At 37.0% G+C, this 27059-nt stretch overlaps 3 protein-coding genes across 3 annotated transcripts; all 3 read right to left on the bottom strand.

The window, feature by feature from the left end:
• Positions 1-423: 423 nt before the first annotated feature.
• On the bottom strand, positions 424-9071 carry LOC115923543 (electron transfer flavoprotein subunit alpha, mitochondrial-like). Its single transcript, XM_030984468.1, has 8 exons — positions 8937-9071; positions 7475-7624; positions 6128-6392; positions 5560-5670; positions 4526-4630; positions 3764-3915; positions 2369-2515; positions 424-1783 (listed from the first exon to the last, which is right to left on the bottom strand). The coding sequence occupies exons 1-8, from the start codon at positions 8979-8981 to the stop codon at positions 1748-1750; spliced, it is 1011 nt and encodes a 336-aa protein (XP_030840328.1). The 5' UTR covers positions 8982-9071; the 3' UTR covers positions 424-1747.
• A 10040-nt stretch (positions 9072-19111) lies between these two features.
• LOC585168 (late histone H2A.L3-like) lies at positions 19112-19492 on the bottom strand. The gene has a single exon (XM_785005.2). It carries the CDS (start codon positions 19490-19492, stop codon positions 19112-19114), a length of 381 nt encoding a protein of 126 aa, XP_790098.1.
• A 4965-nt stretch (positions 19493-24457) lies between these two features.
• On the bottom strand, positions 24458-24835 carry LOC763473 (late histone H2B.L3-like). The gene has a single exon (XM_030985050.1). It carries the CDS (start codon positions 24833-24835, stop codon positions 24458-24460), a length of 378 nt encoding a protein of 125 aa, XP_030840910.1.
• Positions 24836-27059: the final 2224 nt, after the last annotated feature.

Here is a 27059-nt window from a genome sequence, read left to right as displayed (position 1 = left end):
TTAATGACCTGGGGAGCGTTTCACAAAGACCAAGATGGATTTTAAGTTGGACTTAAATATGGCAGGCCATTTATGCCACTGTTTGCTCTCACTGTTTACAGGTATTGGTCTCTCAAGGGACGTACTTATCATGGTCACAGATCTACAGAATTTATATTGATTTTATTGATAATTCATTATTGAAGCAAAAAATATTATCTAAAGATCATTATTGAGAGATCAATGAAGAGAGCAACCAGTGGCATGAAAGGCCTGCCATAGTGAAGTTCAACTTAAAGTTGATCTTAGCCTTTGTGAAACACCCCAGGACAATCCATAGCTCTAACAGCGGTCTTGCAGACAGACTTTTTGTTTACCGTATTTCAAGTCGAGATGTTTACCATCAATCAGTATCAATCAAATAAAATTGCAAAGACATTATTGTTGAGGTAAAATATCACATTTTATTCATCTCTTTGTCAACATATTGCTATACATCGTCCTTCATCTCACCTCAAATGTAACATTCATATGTGCAAAATACAATCACAGATAATTTATTTATACATGCATAATGGTCCATCATTTAATTTTTTGTTTTACTTCTTTTTCTCAAACAGGACCTTTTACAGACCACATATTTCATTTTAACAATCAATACATTCCACAGCAGGATAATAATGATGACATAAACCGGTAGTATCTTTTCTTATATAAGTGAGCTTTGTTCAATAGTTTGGACAGGGAAGGATTTTGATAGATAAATGTATATTAGTCTGTTGAGAACTTAGAGCCATAAGGGTGTTCAATCAAATACCAAAATACAGAGTTCATAAAACTTGAATAAATTTTGTGAGTACCAGCTGGCAAAAGACAAACACCGAGTCAATAAGCGTCCAACTCGTGCTTTGCTATGGGTACCTGGCAGGAATTAATTCCTTGAAATGTTAGAGCGCCGTATGGCAGCCGTGCTAAAGCCAGGGTAATAATCGGGAGCGCCAGGAGGGTCAAATCTGACTGACATGAGCGCTATACAAGAACCCACTATTATTATTATTATTGCAAAACAACGTCATTCACACAAATGTCCTTGTTATATAATATGATACTTCATACATCTGCAAATAAGTTCTCCAGGAAAGAGAAAGACCGGAAGGGGCCAAGTGACGAGGTTTGCTTATCGCTCTTTGGCATGAGTACCAAAACATCAGCAGTCGTATATCTCCTTGTAATTATAATAATACTCCGCTTTTGTATATCGCTTAATGCATTGGACGATGTCTCTAAGCACTTTACAGTTGTATTATGTACAAATGTACACTAGTCCCTTAATAGACCAAGAGGTACAGTTACTAAGTAATTCATACCCCTTGTAAAAGGATGTTTTTGTTTTTTGTAACTAAAGAATGAAAGATGGACTGGTTGAATTGGGACATTTATTGAATACTTTTAGATGTAAGCTTTAAATTCTCAAATTCTCAAGAAATTGGGCAAATCGGTTTTTCACAAACTTAAAAAATTACCAAATTTAGATGTTAAACTATTTTCACTCTAACTCTGCTTGACGTGTAATGAATAATGTAGATCATCAGCATTGCCCGAAGCAAGAATAATTTTCCACAGCATTAGATATTGGTGCAACACCGTTTAGATCGTATTCAAGTTATTAATACACTATGGGCACTTAGTGGGATACATCCCCAGTAGTGCACAGGGAATTTTGGAAATTTTTGCCAATGGCACTGGCTCTTCTTGGTAAAGTTCGTCTCTACTTGTCCAGCATCTCGGTCATTTCTGGAACAGCCTGCCAAAACAATAACAAACAAAAATGATTTATAATTGATTTAGCATGTAGATTCAACTACACAATGTGATCACAATAGGATTTAAAATAGAACAAATTAACAACAAAGGCAATGCCAAGATGCTGACATAAATGTAGCTCACAGCTATCCTATTTCTACGAGTCAACATTTCCTAATGAAAAAGAAGGCATTTGAATGGCACAACAATGCAGCCTTAAGTGTTTGATGCTCCAAATTAAAATGTTTCAAGCTGAATGGGTGTCTCTTTGAAGAGTTAAAAACAGAAATTTCCTCCAAATGCTTTTCTCCTGCATTTACAGAATACCTGAACACAAAATTATTTTTTCAGAAAATGTATTTCAGTGTTGGAGTTGCCATTAAAAAACATGACAAAGGCTTTGTGTCACATCTTTTAAAGATGCTCATGTGTGGGTATATAGTCATCCGTGAAGTAGGTAACTTGGCGATCACTACATAACACTGGGCCAACAGGTAGTATGCTCCCATGCGTACGTCCGTGTGCTGCCCTCTATATACCCACGCATGAGCAACTTTAACTCTCATCTCCCTGCCAACCATCTTACCTTGAAAAGATCAGCAACAAGTCCAAGGTCAGCGACCTGGAAGATGGGTGCGTCGGGATCCTTGTTGATAGCGACAATGGTCTTACTATCCTTCATACCAGCTAAATGCTGGATTGCACCTGAGATACCAACGGCTATGTACAATTGCTACAGAAAACGAAAGCAAGCAAAGAAGGCAATATGCATCTTGTTATGACCATTCATATTAATGAACAGTTTCACATGTACATTTTGAAATATTGTGTTGGGAAAGACATTGGATTACCCTTCATTTATTGTCTGTGCTGGTCATTTCAGAAAACGGAACCAAGAACTCATCGGAGCAATCATCATAACCATCATAAAAGTTTATTTCCAGAATGAATTGGGATACACCTAACATTCCAGCTTCAGTGCTCAATTGCTGTAGAAGACTATTAGCAACATTTTTTTCCAGAAGTGGACTCTACAGATCTTTTTCTACTCGGACACCACTAAACTCATCACTGCATATGCCCCCTTCATTCCTCCCACACCCATCTCTCTAAGTAATAATGGATGCAAAGCATGGCTCTTAACATTCCAAACCTGTTTCATTAAATCAGTTAAAGGGATAGTTGAGTTCTGTTTTCAGACCACAAATGCCTTCAAAGTGCATGGTTATTGGTCTTATTCTTATCTATCACATTTCTAGTGCCCTTTTAGAACCTAAAATGGCTATGAAGGTAATTTTAGACCCCACAATGTCGAAATTTAGCCAATACGATCATACCAATTCAGCTCCACTTTCAATGTGACCGTTAATTAATTATTTAGTTAAACGTAATATAACCAACACGAAAATGCCAACAAAAAAGCCAACATCAGCATTGGCTGAAATACAACGTAAAAGGCGCTATTTCGTTTTTTCAACGGCTTTTTCAAATGATCTAATATTTGTGGTGGTACACAAGTATAAGAAATTGTTATATTTATGGATATTTCAGCCGTCTCTCAACCGATTTTGATCAAACAAAGATGATTTTGTCATTTAAATTGTATGTTCTTTCAAATTTGACACTCAGTTTTTCATTATCTCACAGCGCCCTCTGCAACAGAACTCAATTATCCCTTTAACTCTAGTTATTAACTCTTAAGCTGCCCCCCATTCAATTCACCCAGTGCCACAGTGCTAATCCCTATTGTGCCAGCCACTAATCCTCTGTGTGCCATGTTAATTTAAGGTAGGTTCAATTAGCGTGTGTACTATGCACGAAAATGTGTCCGTGGCACGCGAGCGAATGAGCGTTTATGTGTGCATGGCAAGCCACCAGAAACCCAATTATGAGAGCGTGGCACGCCAGCGCATGCACAGAACAGTGTTCTTGGCACGATAAGAGTTAACCATAACAGGTAATGCACGAGGATGAGACTTACTGGGGCAACGATCTTGCCGGTCTGTCCAACCTGCATGTCATTGGGAACGAAACCAGCGTCAACGGCTGCTCGGGAGGCGCCCACGGCTGCGTTCATCTTGGTGGCTAGAGTGTACAGGAGCTCAAAGTTCTCACCATTCTTCATACCTCTCCCTAGAAAAAAATGAACATTCAAGAATTAGACACCAACTTTTCATTTTCCTGTGTGCATCTAAGACTAAGGAAGTATTAATTTCTTGGTGACGAGAAGTCCATTATTCCTGAAACTTAAAAAACCAAACAGTGTACACATGTATCACATGATCTAGCAGCATACTCAAATTGCGATATCTTCAAATCCATCCACATGTTCATGATATAAAAACCAATTAAATCACAATATCAGATGAAGTAGTCGTAAAATAAGAGGACATTTGCAGGTAATATTGACATCCCCCTTCAAGTGCATTTATCAAAGTCTCTATGTCCACAGGGAAGACGTATCCGCACTGCAGTATGGGAGCAGGCTTGGGGTCCCAACTTTAATATCCCTTTTAATACTGTAAATATTTACATAAACCACATAAGAGCATCAAGCAAACCTACATTTTCACACAGGTAAATCCTCTACGACATTGTTTATCTTGATATGCCCTCCATTCATGTTCACAAATTGATAAATTGAAGATTCAAACCCACAAGTTCTTTTTGTAGATTTTCAGACAACCAAGGGTTGTGATAAGAGAAGCCATCTGCCCTTGCCAATGTGATATAGTGATCTTACCTCCAGAGATGACTGTATCAGCACTGGTCAGTTCTGGTCGGTCACTCTTGGACAACGACTGGCTAAGCCAGGATGACTGGTCATTCTTGACATCACAGGCAGGTGCTAAATAAAAATGACCATACCACATTTATTTATTTATTTATTTATTTATTTATGATATTTATACAGGGTGGCACATATCACCAATTTAATGGTCTTCCACGAGGCACTGTTTGGTAAGAATATAAGATATACCAGCAGCAAAAACAAAATAGATAAATACACAAGCATATAAACAGGTAAAATACAAATTAATTGGTATCCTCATGAAATAACTGATCATTCAAGAAATATGTGAATGGAATTTTCAATTTAAATAGAAAATACATTAAAAAATGAAAATAAAATAAAGAATAGATGATACCACGTATTTAAAAGAAAGAAGAAAAAAATGATTGAAAACGTACATTTTTTATAATCTGATATAGCTTATCCATCATTATATCGGGTTAATAGACTCTCCCAGTACCCCAGTCACACCAAGGAGACCAACACCAGACCAACAACAGCCTGAATGAAGAATTGTATTACCCTGAATGGCAAAGAATTAGTTGGTCTGGAGTTGGTGTGACTGAGTTTTTGAGAGCATACAGTACCTGAATGTAATTCAACAGAATTTGTATTATTCTGTAGTCTATTTTATAATTTTTTCTGAAATGAATCCCCTCGATTTCATAATGTGCCTCAAAAGTTTTTACAAGATAGACAGCAGATTCATTATTATCATCAAATTTATCATCATCATCATCTTCATCATCATCATCATCATCATCATCATCATCACCTTCGTCGTCGTCATCATCATCATCATCATCATCATCATCATCATCATCTTCATCATCATCATCATCATCACCTTCATCATCCTCGTCGTCATCATCATCATCACCTTCATCGTCGTCATCATCATCATCATCCTCATCATCATCATCACTATTATTATCATTATTAAGAGTACATGTATTTCTTTAGACTGTCTTGTTCTGTCCTACCTGGTTCTGATGCTCCTGCTCCTCCTGTAGCTTCTGCTGGTTCAAACGCTGTACCCCTTACACTGAAGATCTTCAGGGCATCAAGGGACTTCACTGTGGCTATAGCGTTTCCTGCATCAATACAAACAGATATTGAAAAAAGTGTTCTTGGCATAGTCTTCCCTAAAAGAAGATGATACACACTGTATTAACAAGATAAATACAAGAAACAAAGAGTCTCAATCATTCCTTGGGGGAAATAATGTACAACTTTTGTTCTTATATCCTATATAACAGTTACAAGAGACTTATCACGACAGAGTTAGAAGGAAGTGAAAGAGAGAGACAGAGAGAAAGAGACAGAGACAGAGAGACAAGATACAGGCAGGCGAGGCAGCAGCTAGAGACAAAGTGACTGAGACTGAAAGAAACAGAGACAGACACAGAGACATACTGAGAGACATACGAGAAGAAGAAGGAAAAAAAGAGAAAGAGAGTGAAGAGTACCTCTTACCTATACTTTTTAAATCTTTCCTACAATTACTGGTAAAACCACATACCGGTAAGCTAGAATCATTCCCAAACTTACCTGCATATATTGTCCTCACAAATGTGTCAGGGGCCTTGATGTCAATGATATCCGAGATGGGAGCAACGTCGAGCTTAGCAGCCAGGCGCGGCAGCAAGCTCTTCCCAAAGCTGGATGCACCTGCTGCGATATGGCTGAAGTTGAATTGTGTTTGGGTGGCCATAAGGAGTGGGGTGAGAGACTCGGGGAGAAAACCCTTGTACTCCTCGCTCTCTGCCACCAAGATGCGGGTTACCCCAGAAACTTTGGATAATTCTTCCACTACCTGCACAAACATAATGTAAAAATTGTTACTGTAGTATAGATACTTATTAAGAAAACTGCCACCTGGATACAGGACCAATATCCAGCTAAACAAATCAAAAGTATGTAAATCACAATATGCTTCACTAATGCTTTCATTAATAATGATTGAAGTCTGCTTGTTACAGGGAATTTTATATGTTCATTTTCTTAGCTGGCCCTCAATGCAATATATATTTTTACAACCATTTCACACAAAAGATTGAACACAACAGATCTACTCTCATTCTCATTTGAAAATAGTGATCAGCCCATTTAAAATTTCTATTAAGATTTTGAGTTTGTGATCATCTTAATCCTTAAAGGGACTTGGTAACATTGTTCAAAAGAGAGATACCGGTAGTGGTGCTAAGGTAGTGACTTCAATGCTAGATGTACAATTAAAGATAATCTGAAAATTTGAGTGAAAACGGACCATTATTCATGGTACAAATTGGGAAAAACTGATCTGATCGATTCCTTAATTCTCCCAAATATATTATTACAATTTAATTACATTTTAGGTGAATGGAAATCGTCACAAAGCAATAAAAATGACTCTACATTCCATTCCAGACATTTAAGAGCTGACATATTTTTTATAGCCTGTTTTATGTCTTTTTTTTAATGGAAAAACAGTTGGGAAAATTCAAAAATGGTTGGGAGAATTTACTGTTAATCACTGTTAGAGGGTGTCATACATCGACTCCTTCAAAGAAAACCATAGATATCTTTGTGGTTTGAGATTTTTTTTCAGGATTTTTTGCATGTCAAAGGGTTAGTACAGTAGAAGGAATATAAAGTAAGTAACATTTTATACAAAAATTAAGCAATTTTTTCATCAACCTTCAACAATGTTACCAAGTCACTTTAAAAGTACAGGAACTGAAAGCAGACAATAAAGTGTCGCCATCTTTAGTACTGTTATCAAGAAATAAGTTCAGAAGATAAGCAACAACAATATTTAGAAAATTCAACATGAACAGGAAATTGCTATGCATACAGTTTTAAAGTAATCCTTTTGATACTGAAATCCTATTAGCAGGGTATTACTACGACCCTTACCTTTGCACACTGGGTACCAGCAACAAGACAGGAGATCTCTCCCCCGACCTTCTTTGCAGCCGAGATGGCGTTGAGGGTGATGGGTACAAGACTCTCATTGTTGTGTTCTGCTACGATCAAAGTGCTGTTATGCCTCTGTAGGTAGGAGAGCTGAGAACAAACAAAACATAGAAATTATTAGGGAAGTTATTGCTCTGTCTTTTTAAAAATTATGACCAAAAAGCTGAAAAGCACTGACTTTGAGAGCCTGGAATTGTTCAAAAATCATAAATAATTAGAAATCAGTGGTCAGTTTTTCAAACAGCATGGACCTAGATTAATCTACCATGCCATAGCTTAACACAAAATTTCAACTGTGCATGAGGTATCCCTGAACAGCAAATTGTTTACGGAATTATGTAACCCAAGTTGACTTAACCAATTTGGTCGGAGCTAAAAAATATATTTAGCCACAAAGAATGTTTCTGTACACAGAAAGATGTATATGGGACTACGCGACATGTGCGCGATATCTCTCCGGTCTGGATAGATATAATAATTTACCAAATATAGGGTCTAGATCTATCAATTAGTTGGCGGTTTCGCGGCAAAATTTGTATCATCACGTATTATTAGTCAAAACATATTCTTTCACATGATTTGTAATTAGAGCTTCCTGTTCATTTTTTGAGAGGGGGGCGTTTCCAAAACTAATCTAGACATCTAGATCTAGATCTATACTTAAAGGAGTCATCAAGAATGTGAATAGTCTCCTGTATTTTGATGGAAAAGTGCAATTGAAAGTTCAGTGTGCACATTCATTCACGTTTTCATATGCGCAGCTTTGCTCAATTACAAAGAGTCTTTAGTGTCAGCACGGTCAGGCGCGGGGCTTGGGGTAGATCTACAATTAACTGTGCGAAAGCTTTCGTCCTTGAACCTTGAAGTTGAAGCCTAATTTGCATCAAGTAAACATCTTTTTTGTTTTTGATCACGCTTAACCGTGAGCGTGTGTGAAGTTAGTGACCATAATGACGATGATCATCATAATGTGAATTACTCTAGTATAGATTCTAGTTTGTAGATCTAGATCTAACTTACATGAATTTAAGGAGGATCTGAGATTACAGTCGCTAACTTCACACACGCGCGCATATCCGCACCCCATCTTGCGTCGGTATGCACTTGTAAGTTGTATTGTGCAGCATGGCAGTTGCCATGAAACTTGTGAGAAAGTGTACATTATGTCTTCGTTTTTAGGAAAGGTAGATCTAAATCTAGATCTACACCAAAAAGATATGAAAATTGAGTCTTCACCGAAGTCCCAACATACAACATTGCACATGGGACTAACGAAATAGAACACGGGCACTTTTACCATTGCGCTTGCGGGGCGGGCCAACTAGACTCTAGACTAGATCTACCTTTGTTTTTGGAAAGTCCATATTTTCATCTAAATATTTATAAAAATGAAAATTCATACCGTCTGCCCGATCCTCCTTGTAGGTCTGCTAACGAGCCCAAACATTTCCAGTCAGTAAGAGTTAGATAGAGCTAGAAATAGTAGAATGAAGCGTAAAAATTGCCAAATTGCATAAGAAATGTCGCCCTCTTTCGATCAATTGTTGTTCAATGTCTATTAGTTACAAAACCAAAGCCAATGCAAAAAGCATGATTGCAAAATTTGCTTACAAAACAGAATGGGGTGGGTGGGTCGGTCGGTCGTACCACCTCACCCGTACCCCCCCCCCCCCACCTCCCTTAGCTTAGCCCTGCATCTTAGGCGGTATTAGGCCAAATAACAAAAATGAAGTATTTCTCGGCCCCGCCCGCCTCCTTTTTGGCCGCCACCTCCTATTTTAATTATTTAAAATTCAGAAATAAAAAGGCTCCCCCCCCCCAAAAAAAAAAAACAACAACAACAACAACAAACAAACGCATGTGATAGGATACAAATCAATCGCTTTGGCTCACATAGCACAATATCTGTGAATAAATAGGCTTGGTCGGCTTTAATTAGCATGGCAGTCATCTTGGAAAAAATAGCAAAAAATAGGAAAATAGTAAATATGCCCTGCATGCCTCCTCCTTTTTGTTTTTTAAGTCCGGAAGAGAAACACGTCATTTTTGTTATTTGGCTTTAGTCTATAAACAGAATCTGATAAACAGAATCGAGAATAGATTTCGCTGTGCTATGAATAAAAGAATCCTGACCACGCACGGAATGAACTCGGAAGTTAAAAATGGAGATGTTCTACCGAGATTCGCGGTGTGTAGATGTAGACTCAGAGTACGCAGGAATATAGTTCCTTCCATAACATTTCATTTGTGTAATATAGTGACCTAATTCGGCAGCTAACCGAAAAAGGCCCCCTTCAAAAGTGGTCAAAAGTCCTACCCTATTACGGGAGGGTAGTTTTTCTTTAAGGTCATTGAAGGAGGAATTAATGATATTCATATATAATAAATATAAATAATCTTTTCTCGTTAATGTATTCTTCAGTTTGTTTAAAATTAAAGTTATACAAACATTATAATTATTTGATTATAATTTTAAGATTTAATATTAAAACGATTATATTTTAGTAATTCATAATAGTCTAATGTTATTTCATTCCAGATATAAATAATTTTAAGTGATTTACAAATGTCAAATTGCTCTAATATATTTGTAATCGATCATCGGTGGAAAGCAGGCATAGGAATAAACAAATCCAGTAACAGTATCAAATCAATGGAATAGCATTTTTTTTAAAAGAATACCCAGATCAAAAGTTCATCATAAGGCCTTTGTTGAATCTGCGGAACGGCAGGATCCTACTTAACAGTAACACCCCCAACAAAAAAAAGTAAAAGCAAAAAATAATGATTTACAAATTTCAAATTGCTCTAACATATTTGTAATCGATCATCAGTGGAAAGCAGACGAATAGGAATAGGAAAATCCAGTAACAGTATCAAATTAAAGAAACAGCATTAAAAAAGAATACAAAGATCAACAGTTCATCATAAGGCCTTCGTTGAATATGCGGAATGGCAGGACCCTACTTAAACGTTACAGCTCCTACAAACAAAAAAGTAAATGCAAAATAAAATAATAAAATATAATAATGATGAAGAAAAAAAAATAATCATCAGAATGATAATAATAATAATAATAATAATAATAATAATAATAATAATAATAATAATAATAATAATGATAATTATAATAATAATAATAATAATAATAATTATAATAATAATAATAATAATAATAATAATAATAATAATAATAATAATAATAATAATAATAATAATAATAATAATAATAATAATAATAATAATAATAATAATAATAACAATAATAATAAAAGTAATACTAAAAGTAATAATTAAAAATTAAAAATAAAATAATAATATCAATAACAAGAACAATAACAGAAGAAGGAAAAGAATATCAATTATGGTATTAACAATTATAAACAATTCATATTAATAAATAGACCTGGAAGCCGTGAATTACCGTGCCAAAGCCTGTGTGGACCACTGGACGGGACTTGTGTAGTGACTCGATAAGAAGAAGAAGATTGATAAATATTGATATTACATTTCCATGTAAAGATTTAAAAGAAGAAAAAAACAGGTAAGCTTAACCAAACATCTTTGGCTTAGCCCTATAATCTACGACCGTCGAAGGACGATCAGAAATAATATAATTTGGCCTAGCTAGAGCTCTAGACCTACAGTAGATAGGGAGATGAACATTAAATTGATCAATCACGATAATTCCTGTCGACGAGATAACCGAATGTATAATTTTACATGTTATCTAGAGTATATTGATGACCAAATAACATTTCTGTCATTATTTATTTTATTATAATAAAAGTTCAATTTATACTTTTGCTCTCTCGCTTCAGGGATCCGGATAATATATTTTTGGCAAGAGGCCTTTCAAGGCCCTCTCGAGAAAATGATTCGGAGGGGTCGAAAACATATCCTCTAACTCTTAGATGAATTTTGGATTGGTGTGACGCGAAACTTTCCAACTCCTAAAAGGGTGCCGTGAAACACTGATCTAGTATATAGTAGACTAAAATCTGGCACATAATAGTGAAGCCAGTTTGTGTTTGATTGGTTGCAACTTCCAAAAATATCGTAACTTTCTTATTTTTTATCGGAGTTTTCTTTAAAACCACCTTAATATCAAGGTGGACTTCCCCTTTGGCAGAAAACAAAATACACTAGTACTAGAAGAACACAGGAAAATAAGAGAAGCAGACTTGTGAAAGTTTGAATCAAATCGGACTAAAAATGAGAAAGTTACGATTTTTTAAATAAAATGTGCAATCACTGTAAGTTGTGGGCTCTTCATAATAAATTCAAATGACTCTCTAATGTAGTGGCGGACAACTTTCCCACTGATTTATTCAAACACACAAAATGACTCAAATTTCAATTCTTCGAAACTGCCTTTCTTTTTAGAGGACCTATTATGTTGATTAGTGCCTCAAGGGTTTAGGGAGAACCATAAATTAACATTTTTGTTCAGGAGAGTTTTCCGTGTTACCTCTCAACTCACAGACCAGATTGGCAATTTTAGATTGCACTTATTTCGTAATCTCATGATTTATTTCAAACATTCATAATTTTTCTTATTGTTGGTCCGATTTATTTCAAACTTTCAACATTCTGTTTATCTTATTTTTTCTGCTTTTATACAACGAACTTGTTACAAGGTTTTTGTTTACCTTAGACCTAGATAATTCATCTGAGTCGAATATGGGATCAGAGAATATTATTTTGTTGATATACCTCAGTATAGAAAGAAGAAAAAATCAATAATCACAGTGTTGTCCCGCTGAATTTCGTATAATGCGTAACTGAATTAAGGATGAGGAGCTGCCACTGTAACTTCTGACACTTGTTCTACCCCTGGCATTACTTCCTCCTACATAATACCTCTGACATCTGTACTCTCTCACATTGCCTGGAGAAAATCATCCAACGACGATGGAAACGCCAGTAATCTCAACAACAACAACAACAACAACAACACCGAATCATGAATTCGCCAGCGGCTTGATTGGGTGGGAAAAGGTGTTCCATTCTAATTTTCATGATTGCTATCGACAGATTCTAAGATTCTAAGATTCCAACAAATATGTAGATGTGAATGCTCGGGAAAGGAGGGGATTTGTTGAGCTTTGGAATGAAGGGGGGAGGGGGGATATGTAGGTTTGTATGTGTGTCTGAATATTGTGAGCGTATGTGGTGTGTCTGTCTGTCTGTCTGTAGGTAACTCTTTGATTTATAATATTCGTTCAGTATAATTAATTTGAAAACATTATGTACTGTGTATTAAACTATCTTATGTATTTTTTTTTTTTGAGAGATGTACAATTTTCCTTATATTTTGATATGATATGTAAATCAATGATGTTTGTTTGTTATATATTTTGTACTGAATGAATACAATAAAACAATGCTACAAAAAAAAAACAAAAAACAAACGACAATGCTTCGACGATTTGTACGAGAGCGGGAATATCTAATCATTCCAAGAAACGTTGACATTAAAATAAGCCAAATAAGTGTTAATATAACATGGAAAAGTATATATGTAAAACAAATCTGAAGGAAAAGAAATTTATGAAAAACTGGTTACTTTTTGCAAAGTGTTTCTGATTATTAATTTCTTCTAAAATCATTTTGCCAACTAAATCTGTGATATTTTTTAAAAAAAGTGAACTTCAACTTGTAACTGATATCTATAAATGAGTTTCTTATCATATTTTGAATGGCCAAGAATATTATTTTGAAATTCTGCATGTAAAAATCAATTCTTGTGTACATAATAATGTGAACGAAATTATTTAATAAAGAATCCCTGTGGAAGGGGGGGGGGGGGAAATTCGTCTTGATTTGGAATAAAAAAGTAAAATGTACATTTTCGTGTTGTCTCATTCTGAGCATGAGAGAAAGAGAGGGGGGAGAGAGAGAGAGAGAGAGAGAGAAAGAAAGAGAGAGAGAGAGAGGTTAAAGAAAAGGTGGCAGATGACAGGATACGGTCGTAAAGCATGGCACATTACAGCGAAATTTAAACGTACGTGTGCAATATGAGAGGGCAAGCGACCGAGAAGGGTGAGGGGGTAGAGCGATACCGGCTCGGGTCCAGGGGTCAAAGCCCCCGTAAGCTAGTTGATTTTAGGATTTTTTTAAGGCCCAGATGTGGTATTTTTAACACATTTTTGTTCTATAAAAAGTCAATCATAATTTCATATTGATGTGAAATAATTAGTACAATTCCTGGCCAAAATCTACACTGGAAGTTAATTTATATCTAGTTATTTTGGTGCAATAAACACGGAAAATGTCAAAATCAAGTGAAAATCAAACAAACAAAATGGCTTACTTACATTTTGGGCTTAACTTCGACTGCGACTTTTTGATTTTGCTGAGTTTTTTAATTTTAAAATATAATTTTTAAATTTTTTCTTCCTTTAATTTTTTTGTATTATTTTTTTTTGCAACAGCCGCGCGCGCCAAACCTACTGGCCGCCAGTTGAGAAGGCCTGATCTAAATACAATGTAATAATTTGCTTATAGAGAGAAACAGGGGCGGGTCGGTCGGTATATCCCGCTCCCCAGTCCCCTTGCATCTTAGCATAAACAGTTTATCTAAAGTGGAATCCGCTATGCTCTGAATAATGGAATATCCGATCCGTCCCCACGCAGAAATGTACACATTCAAATTGATGAGGAGTCCTTATTACTTTACAGGTGAATGCAAAATTAAAAATCATTAATCCATGTCACCGCAGCTGATTTTCATTTTCCTATTTAGTGACCGAAATCGGTAGCTAGCCGAATTCAGTCCCCGCCAAAAGTAGGTCAAAGATCACTACCCTATTACGGGAGGGTAGCATTATCTTTAGGTCAAAGCATTAAGTCGTCAATATATTATATATAATTTATTACATTATATTTTCTCGTTAATATATTTTTAAGTATATGTTACATTAGAATTATACAAATAGTAACATTTTGTAATTTAAATATACAAATTCTAATTTAAAATTTGAATATGTTTAATTTAATTTCGAATACAAATTGTAAATTGTCTCTTGCTAATGTATTACATGAATAAATCCTTTTAAGTGATTAACAAATTTCAAATTGCTCTATTATATTTGTAATCGATCATCAGTGGAAAGCAGGCGAATCATCGTTGTAACGGATTGGATACTTTTCAGGTAATACTTGAATAGGAATGAACAAATCAAGTAACACTATGGAATCAAAGGAATAACATTAAAAAAAAGGTATACCCAGATCAACAGTTTATCATAAGGCCTTTGGAAGCGCATGGGAAGAGCCAAATTACTCCTTAGAGGACCTATTAGGCTATAATATACTTGTATTTGGATTAATGCCCCAAGGGAGAAGGCGTTTGGGAGATAAAACATAAATTAATATTTGTGTACATTAATAGAGTTGTCCGTGTTACGATTCAATCCACAAACAAGTCCAAACATTTCCAGCAAGAAAGAACAGGTGGAACGTTACACAGCTCAGTCCTGGAAAAATTGCCAAATTGCATAAGAAATGTCGCCCTCTTTCGATGAATTGTTGTCCAATGTCCTTAAGTTACAATACGAAGGCCAAGAACGTACAATTTACTCTATGTCTTTGGTAATGACTGATTATTGTACAATTTTGCTTGCAAAACCGAAATATTAGCGAGCTTTCGATTTTTCGCACCGAACGTCAGGTACTATACTACGAGTGTGGAGCACCATAGACCTAGGTCTATGGGAGCACTGACCTCCACCGGCGTGGAGACGTTGCGCAGCCTAGTCCAAGCCGTTCCCTTCATGGACCGAAGGATACTATTGGATAGGTAGGGACAATCTGTCATTTCATCGTTAATTTAGTGACCGAAATCGGCAGCTAACCGAAATCAATCCCCGTCAAAAGTGGTCAAAAGTCGCAACCCTTTCACGGTAGGGTTGCATATTCTTTGAAGGTCAACGTATTAAGTGGTCAATATTATATAAAGAATAATATACATAATCTTTTCTCGTTAATGTATTTTTGATTATCTGTAAAATAAAAATTATACAACAGTATGGTTTTCGATTATTTATACAAATTAATTGTACTAAAAATTATATTGTTATAATTTATAATATATTTTGTTGAATCGTTATAGAAATAAATTATTTTAAGTGATTTAAACACAGCACATTTCAAATTGCTTTAGCATATTTGTAATCGATCATCAGAGGAACGCGGAAAAATGTGTTGTGACGTTTTGGGCAAGATTCATGTAAATACTTTTCAGGTAGTACTTGAATAGGAATAAACAAATGCAGTAAAAAATATCAGATCAAAGGAATAGCAAAAAAAAAGAATACCCAGATCAACAGTTTATCATAAGGTCTTTGTTGAATCAGCGCCATGGCAGGAGCCTAATTAAAAGTTCAACCCCCCCCCCCTAAAAACAAAGGGAAGCCAACAAATGAAATATACTAAAAGTGAAGAAAAAAATCAGTATGATTAGAATGATAGTACTAATAATAATGCTAATAATAGTAATAATGCTAATAATAGAAATAATGATAATAATAGTGATAAAAATAATGATGACAATACTAAAAATGAAATGATAATAATAATAATCATAATACACGTAGTAATAAAATGAATAATAATAAATACAACAACAATAATAACATTAACAAGAACAAGAAAAAGAATAAACAGAAAATTAGTTACGGTTTTAACTTTAACAGCTATCAATAATTGATGATAATATTTTAGTTTATTTTAATGTTTTTAATGGAAATTTGTTAATCACATTCAATAATCAAAGTGTTGCCCCGCTGAATGTTGTATCATGTGCTTCTGAATTCATGAGAAAGAGTTGTCACTGTAACTTCTGACATTTTTTCTACCCCTGGCAATGTTTCTTCCCTAATACTAATTGGCATATTTAACTCTGACAGATTTACGCCAAACCGTAAATTCGCCACTGGCCTGATAGCGACCCTCATTTCGTATTATGAATAGCGACCCTCACTTTCGATGAATTGTTGTCCAATGTCCAGTTACAAAACCAATATCAAGCACGTACAATGTTCATGTATTTTTGAGTGTAATTACTATACTGTACAATTCGCTTACAAAACCGAAATATTAGCGAGCTTTCGATTTTCACATCGAACGTCGGCCCATACGAGCGTGGAGTCGTTGGGTAGCCCCAGCCGTTCCCTTCATGGGCGGAAGAGATGGCCAAGGCTTTTGGATAGGTACGGTCGGGACAGAAATCTGAAGAATGTTTAACGGCAACCATCTGTCATTTCATCATTAAAGGGAAAGTCCACCCCCAAAATAAGTTTGTTTCGATAGAGGCAGAATAATAAGAAAATCAGGTGAGTGAAAGTTTGAGCAAATTCTGAATGAAAATAAGAAAGTTATGAATTATTGAAGTTGTGATCAATCAAATACAAATTGGCAACTCTGTGACTTATTATACGAGCTCTCCTTCATTTGCTTTGTGCATAATATTCCATAAAATCATGTTTTCTTCGTTATTGATGACGGAATATAAATTTGTTCCTTGCAGGGGGAGTATAGAAACATATTTGCAATTATTATATTTAGGGTGCATGTATGGTTGAAATTTTTCTTGAGGGAAAATGAAAATTTTAGATTTTTTTAGTACTGAGCAAATGGAAGTTGAGCTCGCATGATACGTCATAGAGTTGCCAATTTGGGTTTGATTGATCACAACTTCAAAAATCCTAACTTCCTTATTTTTAATCGGAATTTGCTCAAACTTTCACTGACTTGTTTCTCTAATTTTTCTACTCCTATTAAAACTAACTTAATTTCAGGGTGGACTTCCCCTTTAACTTAGTGACCGAAGTCGGCGCGCAGCTAACCGAGATCAATCCCCGTCAAAAGTGGTCAAAAGTCACAACCTTTAACCGGGGAGGGTTGTATATTTTTTAAAGGTCATGGATTATAGGCGTCAATATTATATTAAGAATAATATAAATAATCTTTTCTCGTTAATGTATTCTTGATTATCTTTGAAACTAAAATTGTACAAACAGTATAATTTTTCAATTATTTATAAAAAATGAATCGTATTTGAAATCATATTGTTATAATTTATAAATATTTTGTTGAATCGTTATAGATATAAATCATTTTTAGTGATTTGAAAATTTTAAATTGCTCTAACATATTATTTTGTATTCGATTATCAGCGGAAAGCGGAAGAATGTGTTGTGACGTTTTGGGCAAGAGTCATGTAAATACTTTTCGGGTAATACTTGAATAGGAATAAACAAATAAACAAAACTATCAGATCAAAGGAATAGCAAAAAAAAAAAAGAATACTCAGATCAATAGTTTATCATAAGGTCTTTGTTGAATCAGCGACATGGCAGGAGCATAATCAATGGGCAAGTCCACTCCAAAAATAACTTACTTTCAATAGAAGCAGAAGAGTCAGACAAACCAATCAAAAAAAGTTTGGGCAAAATCGGGTTACTGATAAGGAAGTTATGAATTTTTGAAAAAAAAGTATGTAAAACTATAGGACAATGGAAATCACTACACAAATTTGGTTATCAGTTTGTGACGTCATGTCCTCACTATTTATCAATTGATTTGTATAGTTTAATCCCAATAATTTCTCTTTTTATCCCCCAAAACTTAATTTCCTCTTGCCTTCGCCAAGGTTATATGATTTGTATCATATTGTGTGCATGACATTGCACAAAATCTTTTATGAACTTTGAAGAATTTATACTATTTTCTGAATATTGTATATTCATAATTATTAATTTTTATCTAAATAGTTTATCAAAATTCACATTTTTCATGATTTAACTGAAAAAAATTACACTATATTATTGCATCCACACAACAACATACTTTCAATCTAACTTGGATGCTGGTGTGAATAAATAAGATTCTTAGGGGGGAAATATAAAATTTATATTATCAATATAAAGAAAACAATGAGTGGATAGTGAGGACATTACCTCACAGACTCATGAGTGAATTTCCAATTTCTCTTGTGATTTTCATTGTTCTATAGTTTTACATACTTTTTCAAAAATTCTTAACTTTCTTATTAGCTATCCGATATTGCTCAAACTTTTTTTGATTGGTTTGTCTGATTTTCTGCTTCTATTGATAGGAAGTTATTTTTGGAGTGGACTTGGCCTTTAAAAGTTACACTCCCTCCCCCCACCCCCCCCCCCCCCCCCCCCCACCCCCTACTTTAGCGACACTCCTGGTTAGATTGCCTATATCCCTAGATAATACATTGGAATCGAATGCAGTATTAGAAAATATTGTTTTTTTCAAATATATCTTAGTATAGTCAATCACCCTTCTTGTCATTTGATAAGTTTTTAATGGAAAGTTGTTAATCACATTCAATAATCATTTGGAAACACGAAGAAAATGAATGGTGCTAATAATAGAGGCTCTTTTTACAACACCAACACTTATAGCTGGCGTGTGACTAAATAAAATCATAATAAAAATCAGAGATGATCTTATTAATCTTTCTTGAAGGTTTGGTGGCTCTGAAAAGAGCCGTTTGGTTTGGCAAAGCTGGTGATGCCAAGTCATGTTCTAGTGCAGCATTTACTTGGAGGCCTTTGAGGTCTTCTTGGGGAGAAGGACAGCCTGGATGTTGGGGAGGACACCACCCTGGGCGATGGTGACTCCACTGAGAAGCTTGTTCAACTCCTCGTCATTGCGGACAGCCAGTTGCAAGTGACGGGGGATGATCCTCGTCTTCTTGTTGTCGCGGGCGGCGTTGCCAGCCAGCTCGAGGATCTCAGCTGCAAGGTACTCGAGCACGGCAGCCAGGTAGACCGGGGCTCCAGCTCCAACCCGGGCAGCGTAGTTCCCCTTGCGAAGGAATCGGTGAACACGACCAACTGGGAACTGAAGTCCTGCACGAGCAGATCGGCTCTTAGCCTTGGCACGGGCCTTTCCACCTCCTTTTCCACGTCCAGACATGATGATTCGTTTGTCACGAGTCACAACAAAAGCTCACAAAGGATTGAACTGATGGTTTATTAAGGTGCGAGCTACAAATATATACCATTTTGGCGGATCCGAATTTACCGCTGGGCCATGTGACATAGACCAATCAGGGTCGCCGCTGCAGCAGTACAAAGGGCAATGGCACGCAGCTGCGTGATTTTCACCCCTTATTTGTATAGTGTCGGCTATTCGAGCCGCTGTTTTTCATTTCTAGTATTGTGTCTAGCCGGTTTCAGTTAAATGTAAATCACTGCTTTGTGTTCAATTTGAGTAAAGCATCAGATTGGCAAAACTCTTGATTTACGTGTGAGGTTATCCTTGGTCGTATATATTCGTCATGAACTTTTCATGACCATCCAAACTTCGATTAAATATTTATTGTGCATAAAATCTAGGCCTATAAAAATAATTACTTGCAATAATTGACAGGTTTTAATATTATTGATAGTCCTTTTATTAGGCGTAGAGCTTAGTTGATTCGGACATCAACTGTTTAAGTCTAGATCCTTTTCCTTTTACCTCGCTTATGTTACTGTTTTATTATAATTGGGAATGAAAGATAATTCCCAATAATAATATTGATTATGTCTTCATTACCACTCACGGTTTTTATGTCATATCATTTTTAAAACGGGCCGATAGTTCCAATCAGTCATCACACAAAATTTAGCGATAGATGGAGCAGGCGGTGATGTTCGTGGGCAGAAATGCCCGTCATTTTCGGCATTCTTAATTTCGTAAAATACTTTATAGGGCCCTCTTTTTCGGGGCCGTGGGGAGTGCCCAGCCAGCCCCCACCGCATGCCGTTTATCACTGCCACTCGTCAGTTTACATACTTTTTAAGGGAGCTCATATGCCGTAGTATTCAGAAGAAATGGCCAATAATTATTAGTACTTGATCAGCGTGGTTGGTAGGCTATTTAGTCATGCTAATATTACACTTATATTTAAGATTGTATGTACGTAGCACAGTTAGTTTCGTATACTCTTTGTAAGATTTATTATACTTAGCTCTTTTCCCTATATATCTATGTTTTATGGACCTCTGGCTTGTGCAGCTGAGTCTGAAATAAAGTTCTGAATTGAATTGAATTGAATATTATACCAGTGAGTTCAGGTTTTAAAATTGTTAAATGGGTGTCTTGGCAAGCGAAACGATGCCTCGTTGGAGGATTGTCTGAATGTGATTTAAAATTAATGACAAAACACATCAGTCTGTGGATTATTGTTTAGGACTAACTTGCTTACCTTTGTTTTATCATCCAGGCTACGGATTTATAGGATTCTACGACCAAGGTCTGTACGTGTAGACTAGGCGCTATGTGACACGCGACCGCCAGACTAGACGAAACCGCAACCCTCTAAGGAATCAGTGACCTTATTTCAGGGTAAAGGTCAAAGGAAAAAGCCTCGCCTGGGCAAAGTCAGCTATGGTTCGATTGCTCAGCGTTTATTGCCTGTCATTATGATTACAGCAGTGGAGTAGGGCTTATACATGAGAGAGAAAGAGATACAGAGAGAGAGAGAGAGAGAGAGAGAGAGAGAGAGAGAGAGAGAGTGTGTGTGGGGGGGGGGGGGTGGGGTGGGGGTGGCACACTAGTCAAATACAAACAAAACTCGTCGGCATTACTTGAAAATTATTATCTATATTACTCTACGGATTCGTCGATAATAACGCCGACGAAATATGAGAAATAACGTTTTATAATTATAAACCAGGCATAATCTACAAGAAAAGAAAGAAAAGAGAGGGGGTGTCGGGCGTGGTATGTGTGTTGTCAGTGTGTGTGAGCAAGTTCAAAAGGGTTGTGTCACGTCGATCATCATCATAATTCGTCATCATTTTCCACACTCCACTCCCCTCTCTGTCATAAATATATTATGCCTATAATGCTTAGATTCTCTATATTTTAATCTGAAGAAATATGATAACTTTATTAACTTCATACAAAGTATAAAAAAATAACAAACATGCATGTTCAAAGCCGGGTTCAAAGGTGATGAGAAAACAGTTAACTTTTATGTGGTGGTTGTTGTTGTTGGTAATAGTTTAATGGCGTTCATTCAGTATTGAATATATACGCCATATCTTCAGTTTTATAAGAAAATCAATTATATATAAGAAAACTGAGAATAAAGATTTGTAATGACATAATTAATTAGTCAGTAACGCTATTTATTAGGAGTCTTTGGATGGTTTGCAACTTCGTGTTTCTGCTTTTTTATAAGTTTAATCTGGTCAGCCCGGTTTCGGTTGCATGGAAAACTAGCTTTGCCCCGATTTGAAACCCATTTGAAACAGGCTTCTCGGCTACTCGGCGTGAGTGCGCAGTGATCTTATTTTGTAGCGCACGGTGCCTACAGACCACTCAGAAACACAGAAACACTAAATTGAGACACATCGTACAGGGGCGCTCTTGAACCGAATTGTCAATCCATTCAAGTGTCGGGTAGAACAAAATGTTATGCAACTCTTTGAAATTACATGGGCGTAGTTCTGTAATTGATACCTATTGTTCAGGGGGATGATCTATTCATTCACCCCCCTGAACAATAGGTATTACGTAAGGATTCAGTGGCGGATCCAGGGGGCCCGGGGGCCCGGCCCCCCTCCCCCTGGGAAAAAAAAGGGGAAAAAGGGGGGAAAAGGAGGGGGGAAAAAGAAGGAAAAAAAAGAAGGAAAAAAAAGAAGGGTAAAAAAGGAGGGAAAAAGAGAGAGAGAGAGAGAGAGAGAGAGAGAAGAAAAGAAGGGAAAGAGGAGAGAAAGGGAAAGAAAGAAGAGGAAGAAGAAAAGAAAAGGGGAAGAAGTGATGGGGGGGCGAAAGAGCCTCGCCTCCCAGGCTGTCGCCTCCCCCTCCCCCAATCAAAAAAATAAGAGAGAAGGAAGGAAATAGAAAGAAGGGGGTATCAGTTGCAATTTTTCCGCCAACAAGTTGTGGATCGGGGTGGGGGTGGGGAAAAATGCCCTTGCCTCCCCCCGCCCCGCTAAAAAAAAGAGAGAAAGAAGGAAAGGGAAAAAAGGAGAGCTAAAAGGGACCGGAAAAAAAGGTGAAAAGAAGGGGAAATAGATCATTTGCAGTTAATCCCGCCAACAACGTGTGGAGAAGGGTGGGGGCCGAAATGACCTTGTCTCCCCCTCCCCCCCCCCCATCAAACCTTAAAGAGAGAGAAGGAAGGAGAGGGAAAGGGAAAGGAAAAAAAGGGAAATAATAAAGGTAGGGGAGATCAGTTGCGATTTTTCCGTCAACAAAGTGTAGATCGGGGGGGGGGGGGCACTGGCGTATTGATCGGGGAGGGGGCTCGGGGGAAATTAAATTTAAACGTGGTTTATTTCTAATTCCATAACGGTGGTTTACACATGATGCTGAAATGACATAATTTTCCGAGATTTTTCCTCATTCTTAAGTAAATTATACTTTTTTTATGCGTTTGTAAGTTAACAGCCAGGCAAGAAATATGCTTCTTGAGATGCCTACATGTCAGGGCCCGCTGAACGGCGGGGATCGGGAGCCTCCAGCTCCCCCCCCCCCCCCCAATTTGTTTTGGAAAAGCATTTTAAGGAGAAATAAAAAGAAAGAGAGCAAGAAAGAAAAAATAGTTAACTACCAGTTTCACAACAAAATAAGGTAACAAAAATTGCCCATCTGACCGTAATTAAACGCCTAAACCCCCTGAGCTTCCGGAGGCTCTGCCCACTGGACCCCACTGGATGCTAATCTGACAGTAATGTAATGCCTAAAACCCATGAGCTTCTGGGGGTCCGCCCGCTGGACCTCACGCCAATCAGTGTCCTGCCAGTGTCACAAATAAGGTATAAAAATATGTTTATCTGACCGTAATCAAATGCCTGAAACCCCTTGGAATTCAGGGGTTTCCACACCCTCGACCCCACCAGGGGCACTGAGGCGGGTCCCTGAATGCTTATCTGACCGTATTTTGCCCTAAACCCATGAGTTTCCGGGGGCGGACAAGGTGTTCATCTAACCGAAGGCGCGTAGCCAGGGAGGCAGTGGGGGCGGCCCCAACCAAAAAAAAGCCGGCCAAAAGAAGAGGAGAGAAAAGAAAGAGGACGTATGAAGAAAAAGGAGCAGACAATTTTTTTTTGAAATTTTTTGAAAACTGAATACAGACGAGGATTAAGAGTCGAGAACGATACAACGAACCGTCTTCTTTCTCTAATGATATAATGAAACGTAAAAGCTTCCGAACTTTGCTCGGGAGGATGAATTTAGACGAGGATTAAGAGTAAAAAACGGTACAACGAATCGTCTTCTTTCTCTAATGATTTATTGAAATGTATAAGCTTCCGCGCTTTGCGCGGGAGGGGGAAAACTGTATTCAGACGAGCAGTCGCGTACGCAGGGGTGGGGGGGGGGGGGTTGAACCCCCCTTCGGGTTTTTTATGTGTGTATGTTAGAGCAAACCCCACCCCTTGTGATTTTTTGTATTTATTTATTTTTTAATTAAAAAACAAAAAATAAAATAAAATTATGCCAATGGCTGACCTAAAAAAAGGTGACCTCACCCCCCCCCCTCAACGGAACAAAATGTCATATTTTCAAATTTCGAGACCCCCCCCCCAAAAAAAAAAAAAAAAATAAATAAATAAATAAATAAATAAATAAATAAAATAAATAAAAAATAAGTATGAATTTGATTGAAAATGGAATGGAAGTTAAAGATAGATTTATGCCTATGATTATCATAGTGGTACCTCTTATTCCTAATTTTCCTTAGTTTTTAAGTAGATATTTCCTCTACCTATAGTTAGGCGATATAGGACCTAGTATAATGAGACCGTTCGTTTTTGAGGTTTCATGTCGAGCAGTATAACATAAATACATATTATTGATAAGTTTATCTAGATCTAGTGATCTTTCTTGGAGTTTTGGTGGCTCTGAAAAGAGCCGTTTGTAGTAAATGTGGCGAAGACCCATTTACTTGGAGGTGGTGTACTTGGTGACAGCCTTGGTGCCCTCAGAGACGGCATGCTTAGCCAGCTCTCCGGGGAGGAGAAGACGGACAGCGGTCTGGACCTCACGGCTGGTGATGGTAGACTTCTTGTTGTAGTGGGCAAGACGGGAAGCCTCGGCGGCGATGCGCTCGAAGACATCGTTGACGAAGCTGTTCATGATGGACATGGCACGGCTGGAGATACCGGTGTCGGGGTGGACCTGCTTCAGAACCTTGTAGATGTAGATTCCGTAGCTTTCCTTACGTTTTCGTCTCCTCTTCTTGTCACCGCTAGGCCTAGGGGCCTTAGCCTTCTTCGATCCCTTCTTTCCTACTCCGGTTGCAGATGATTTGGGTGGCATGATTGTAGTCTGAAGAATACAATATTGTGGCTGCCAAGTGGATCCCGACCGTATTTATATGCTGCGCTGGGATTCCGAACTTGGCGGGATATGCAAATGATGTGGACTTTGATCGCTGCGAGTTTGCAGCGTTCCGGCGCTCCTCAAAATAATTTATCATAAATTATTATAATCATCGACCGGTGAGCGGTATTGTTCGTGCACTGGCAGATTTCCACATAGTCTTGGGGCAGGTGCACTGGAGTATTTCGTTAAAACATGAATGAATGAATACGATAATTGCAGACCCATGGGCTTGAGAACGGAATAGTACACACGATAATGCGCTTAACTATTATGTATAAAATATGTATAAACATGTATATAGGCCTACTATCATTATTATTATTCAATACACACAATAATGCGCTATAACTGTATGTATATACATGTATATGAATATATAGTAGCATTGTTATATATGCATATCAGTGTAAATGTACATATATATGCATATGTGTATATAATAATGTATCAGGAAATGAGAGAATAATACATAGTTGCTATAGCTTAAATCAAGAGACGGCTTTCTTCCAGAAGCTTTGGTATTCATTGTATTCAAGAGTTTCCCAATGGCCTCCCTTTTGGAAAATTTTACATTGGCATTGGCATTGTAATAGTAGTCACTTTACGGAGATGACCTATTACAAATTGCCACAGAAATATTTCAACTGTTATAAAAAAATATACTTAGTATCATGTAAAGAAAAGTTATAAGGAATCCGAGTGGTGAAAACTGTTAAAAATAACTAAAATCAGTGATACTATTTCCAATTTTCCATAGGTGTTAATAATAAAACAGAGCCAATCACATAGACCAGCGATACTCGGTTGAACCATGGACCTAATTTGTATTAGGTCCGTGGTTGAACACACGCCAATGCACATTCTTTGTGCTTGTCAAACACTCAACAGAGTAAAATACACCCAAATTACATGATAGTTCAGCATTCACTTGCAATAATAAATAGTATCATTGCCGCTTTATTCAAATATTTAAATATATATCAGTATTTCTATGATGATCACATAAATGCTCGATATATATGAATATAAATATATTTTCCTAAACAAAGTAATAAAGTGAAGTTTTTTCAAACGGAGTAACTGCTCGTACACTCATCTATATCAAGGGTCTGAATTCATACGACTACTAGGGGAATCCCCTCTTTAGAGTTTCGCGATGTCAGTCGTGCGGTAATATCGACACGGGTTTCTTGACTCGTGAGACAAAGTCCTTGATCCTCCATTAAATGTAATTTCTAATTGTAATTGGGGAAGTATGGTGGCTCCTAAGGGACACGCAAACACGAAAATTTGGCGTATACCTATGCAACATTTTTTTTTTTTTTTTAACGTCCAAGACGTGAAGAAAGAAAAAAAATGACGTATATACCTTTGTTTGGTCATTTTTTTCATTTTTTCTGTACTCAATGGTCCTGAAGGGAGAAAATATGAGACGCAGACGTGAATATTTGACGTGAATTTTTTCAGTAAGCTGAGCACCTACAAAGCACTCCAGCAAAGCATAGAGAGTCAATGGGGGGGGGGGGGGGGATGGGGGGGGGAACATTCCAGTTGTTCTATTTTGCCTGTTCGGGGGATATCAAATCACAATTTTGATATACCTTGTCTCTTTTTATTTGTATGTACATGTTCATATATATTTGCTTGTTCGGATGCTGTATCCCAAAATGGGGTGTCTAAGAAAACAAATCTAAAACCTTCTTTTGACATAATTTTTTTCACGGGAAGTATGCTGGCCATTTAAAGATTCTGCATTTTTTTTTTTTTTTTTTTTTTTTTGGTGGGGGGGGGGGGGGGGTATTGCAATTTTTGTTCTTATTTGTCACACCTGGGAGAATATCTTACTCATAACAAGAATTGGTGGGATGGTGGTAGAGGTATTGTGGTTGTAGAGGTAGGTGGTGATAGAGGTAGAGGTCGAGGTATGGTGGTGGAAGAGGTATGGACGGTGGTAGTGGTAGTTGTAGAGTAGTGGTATATAGAGGTACGGTGATGGTATAGGTAGGGTGGTGGTTGAGGTAGAGGTAGAGATATGGTGGTGGTGACAGGTAGAGGTAGGTTTGTGGTAGAGGTCTAAATTCTTCCTCTCATTTAAATGATTTTTTGCGATCTGTCACGAACTCGACAAGTCTCGTTTATTATCCCATTGCGACTTATC

The sequence above is a fragment of the Strongylocentrotus purpuratus genome, unplaced genomic scaffold (genome assembly GCF_000002235.5).
Source record: "Strongylocentrotus purpuratus isolate Spur 01 unplaced genomic scaffold, Spur_5.0 spur5_scaffold_14, whole genome shotgun sequence".
Taxonomy (NCBI): Eukaryota; Metazoa; Echinodermata; class Echinoidea; order Camarodonta; family Strongylocentrotidae; genus Strongylocentrotus; species Strongylocentrotus purpuratus.
This window is presented reverse-complemented; position numbering and strand designations above follow the sequence as displayed.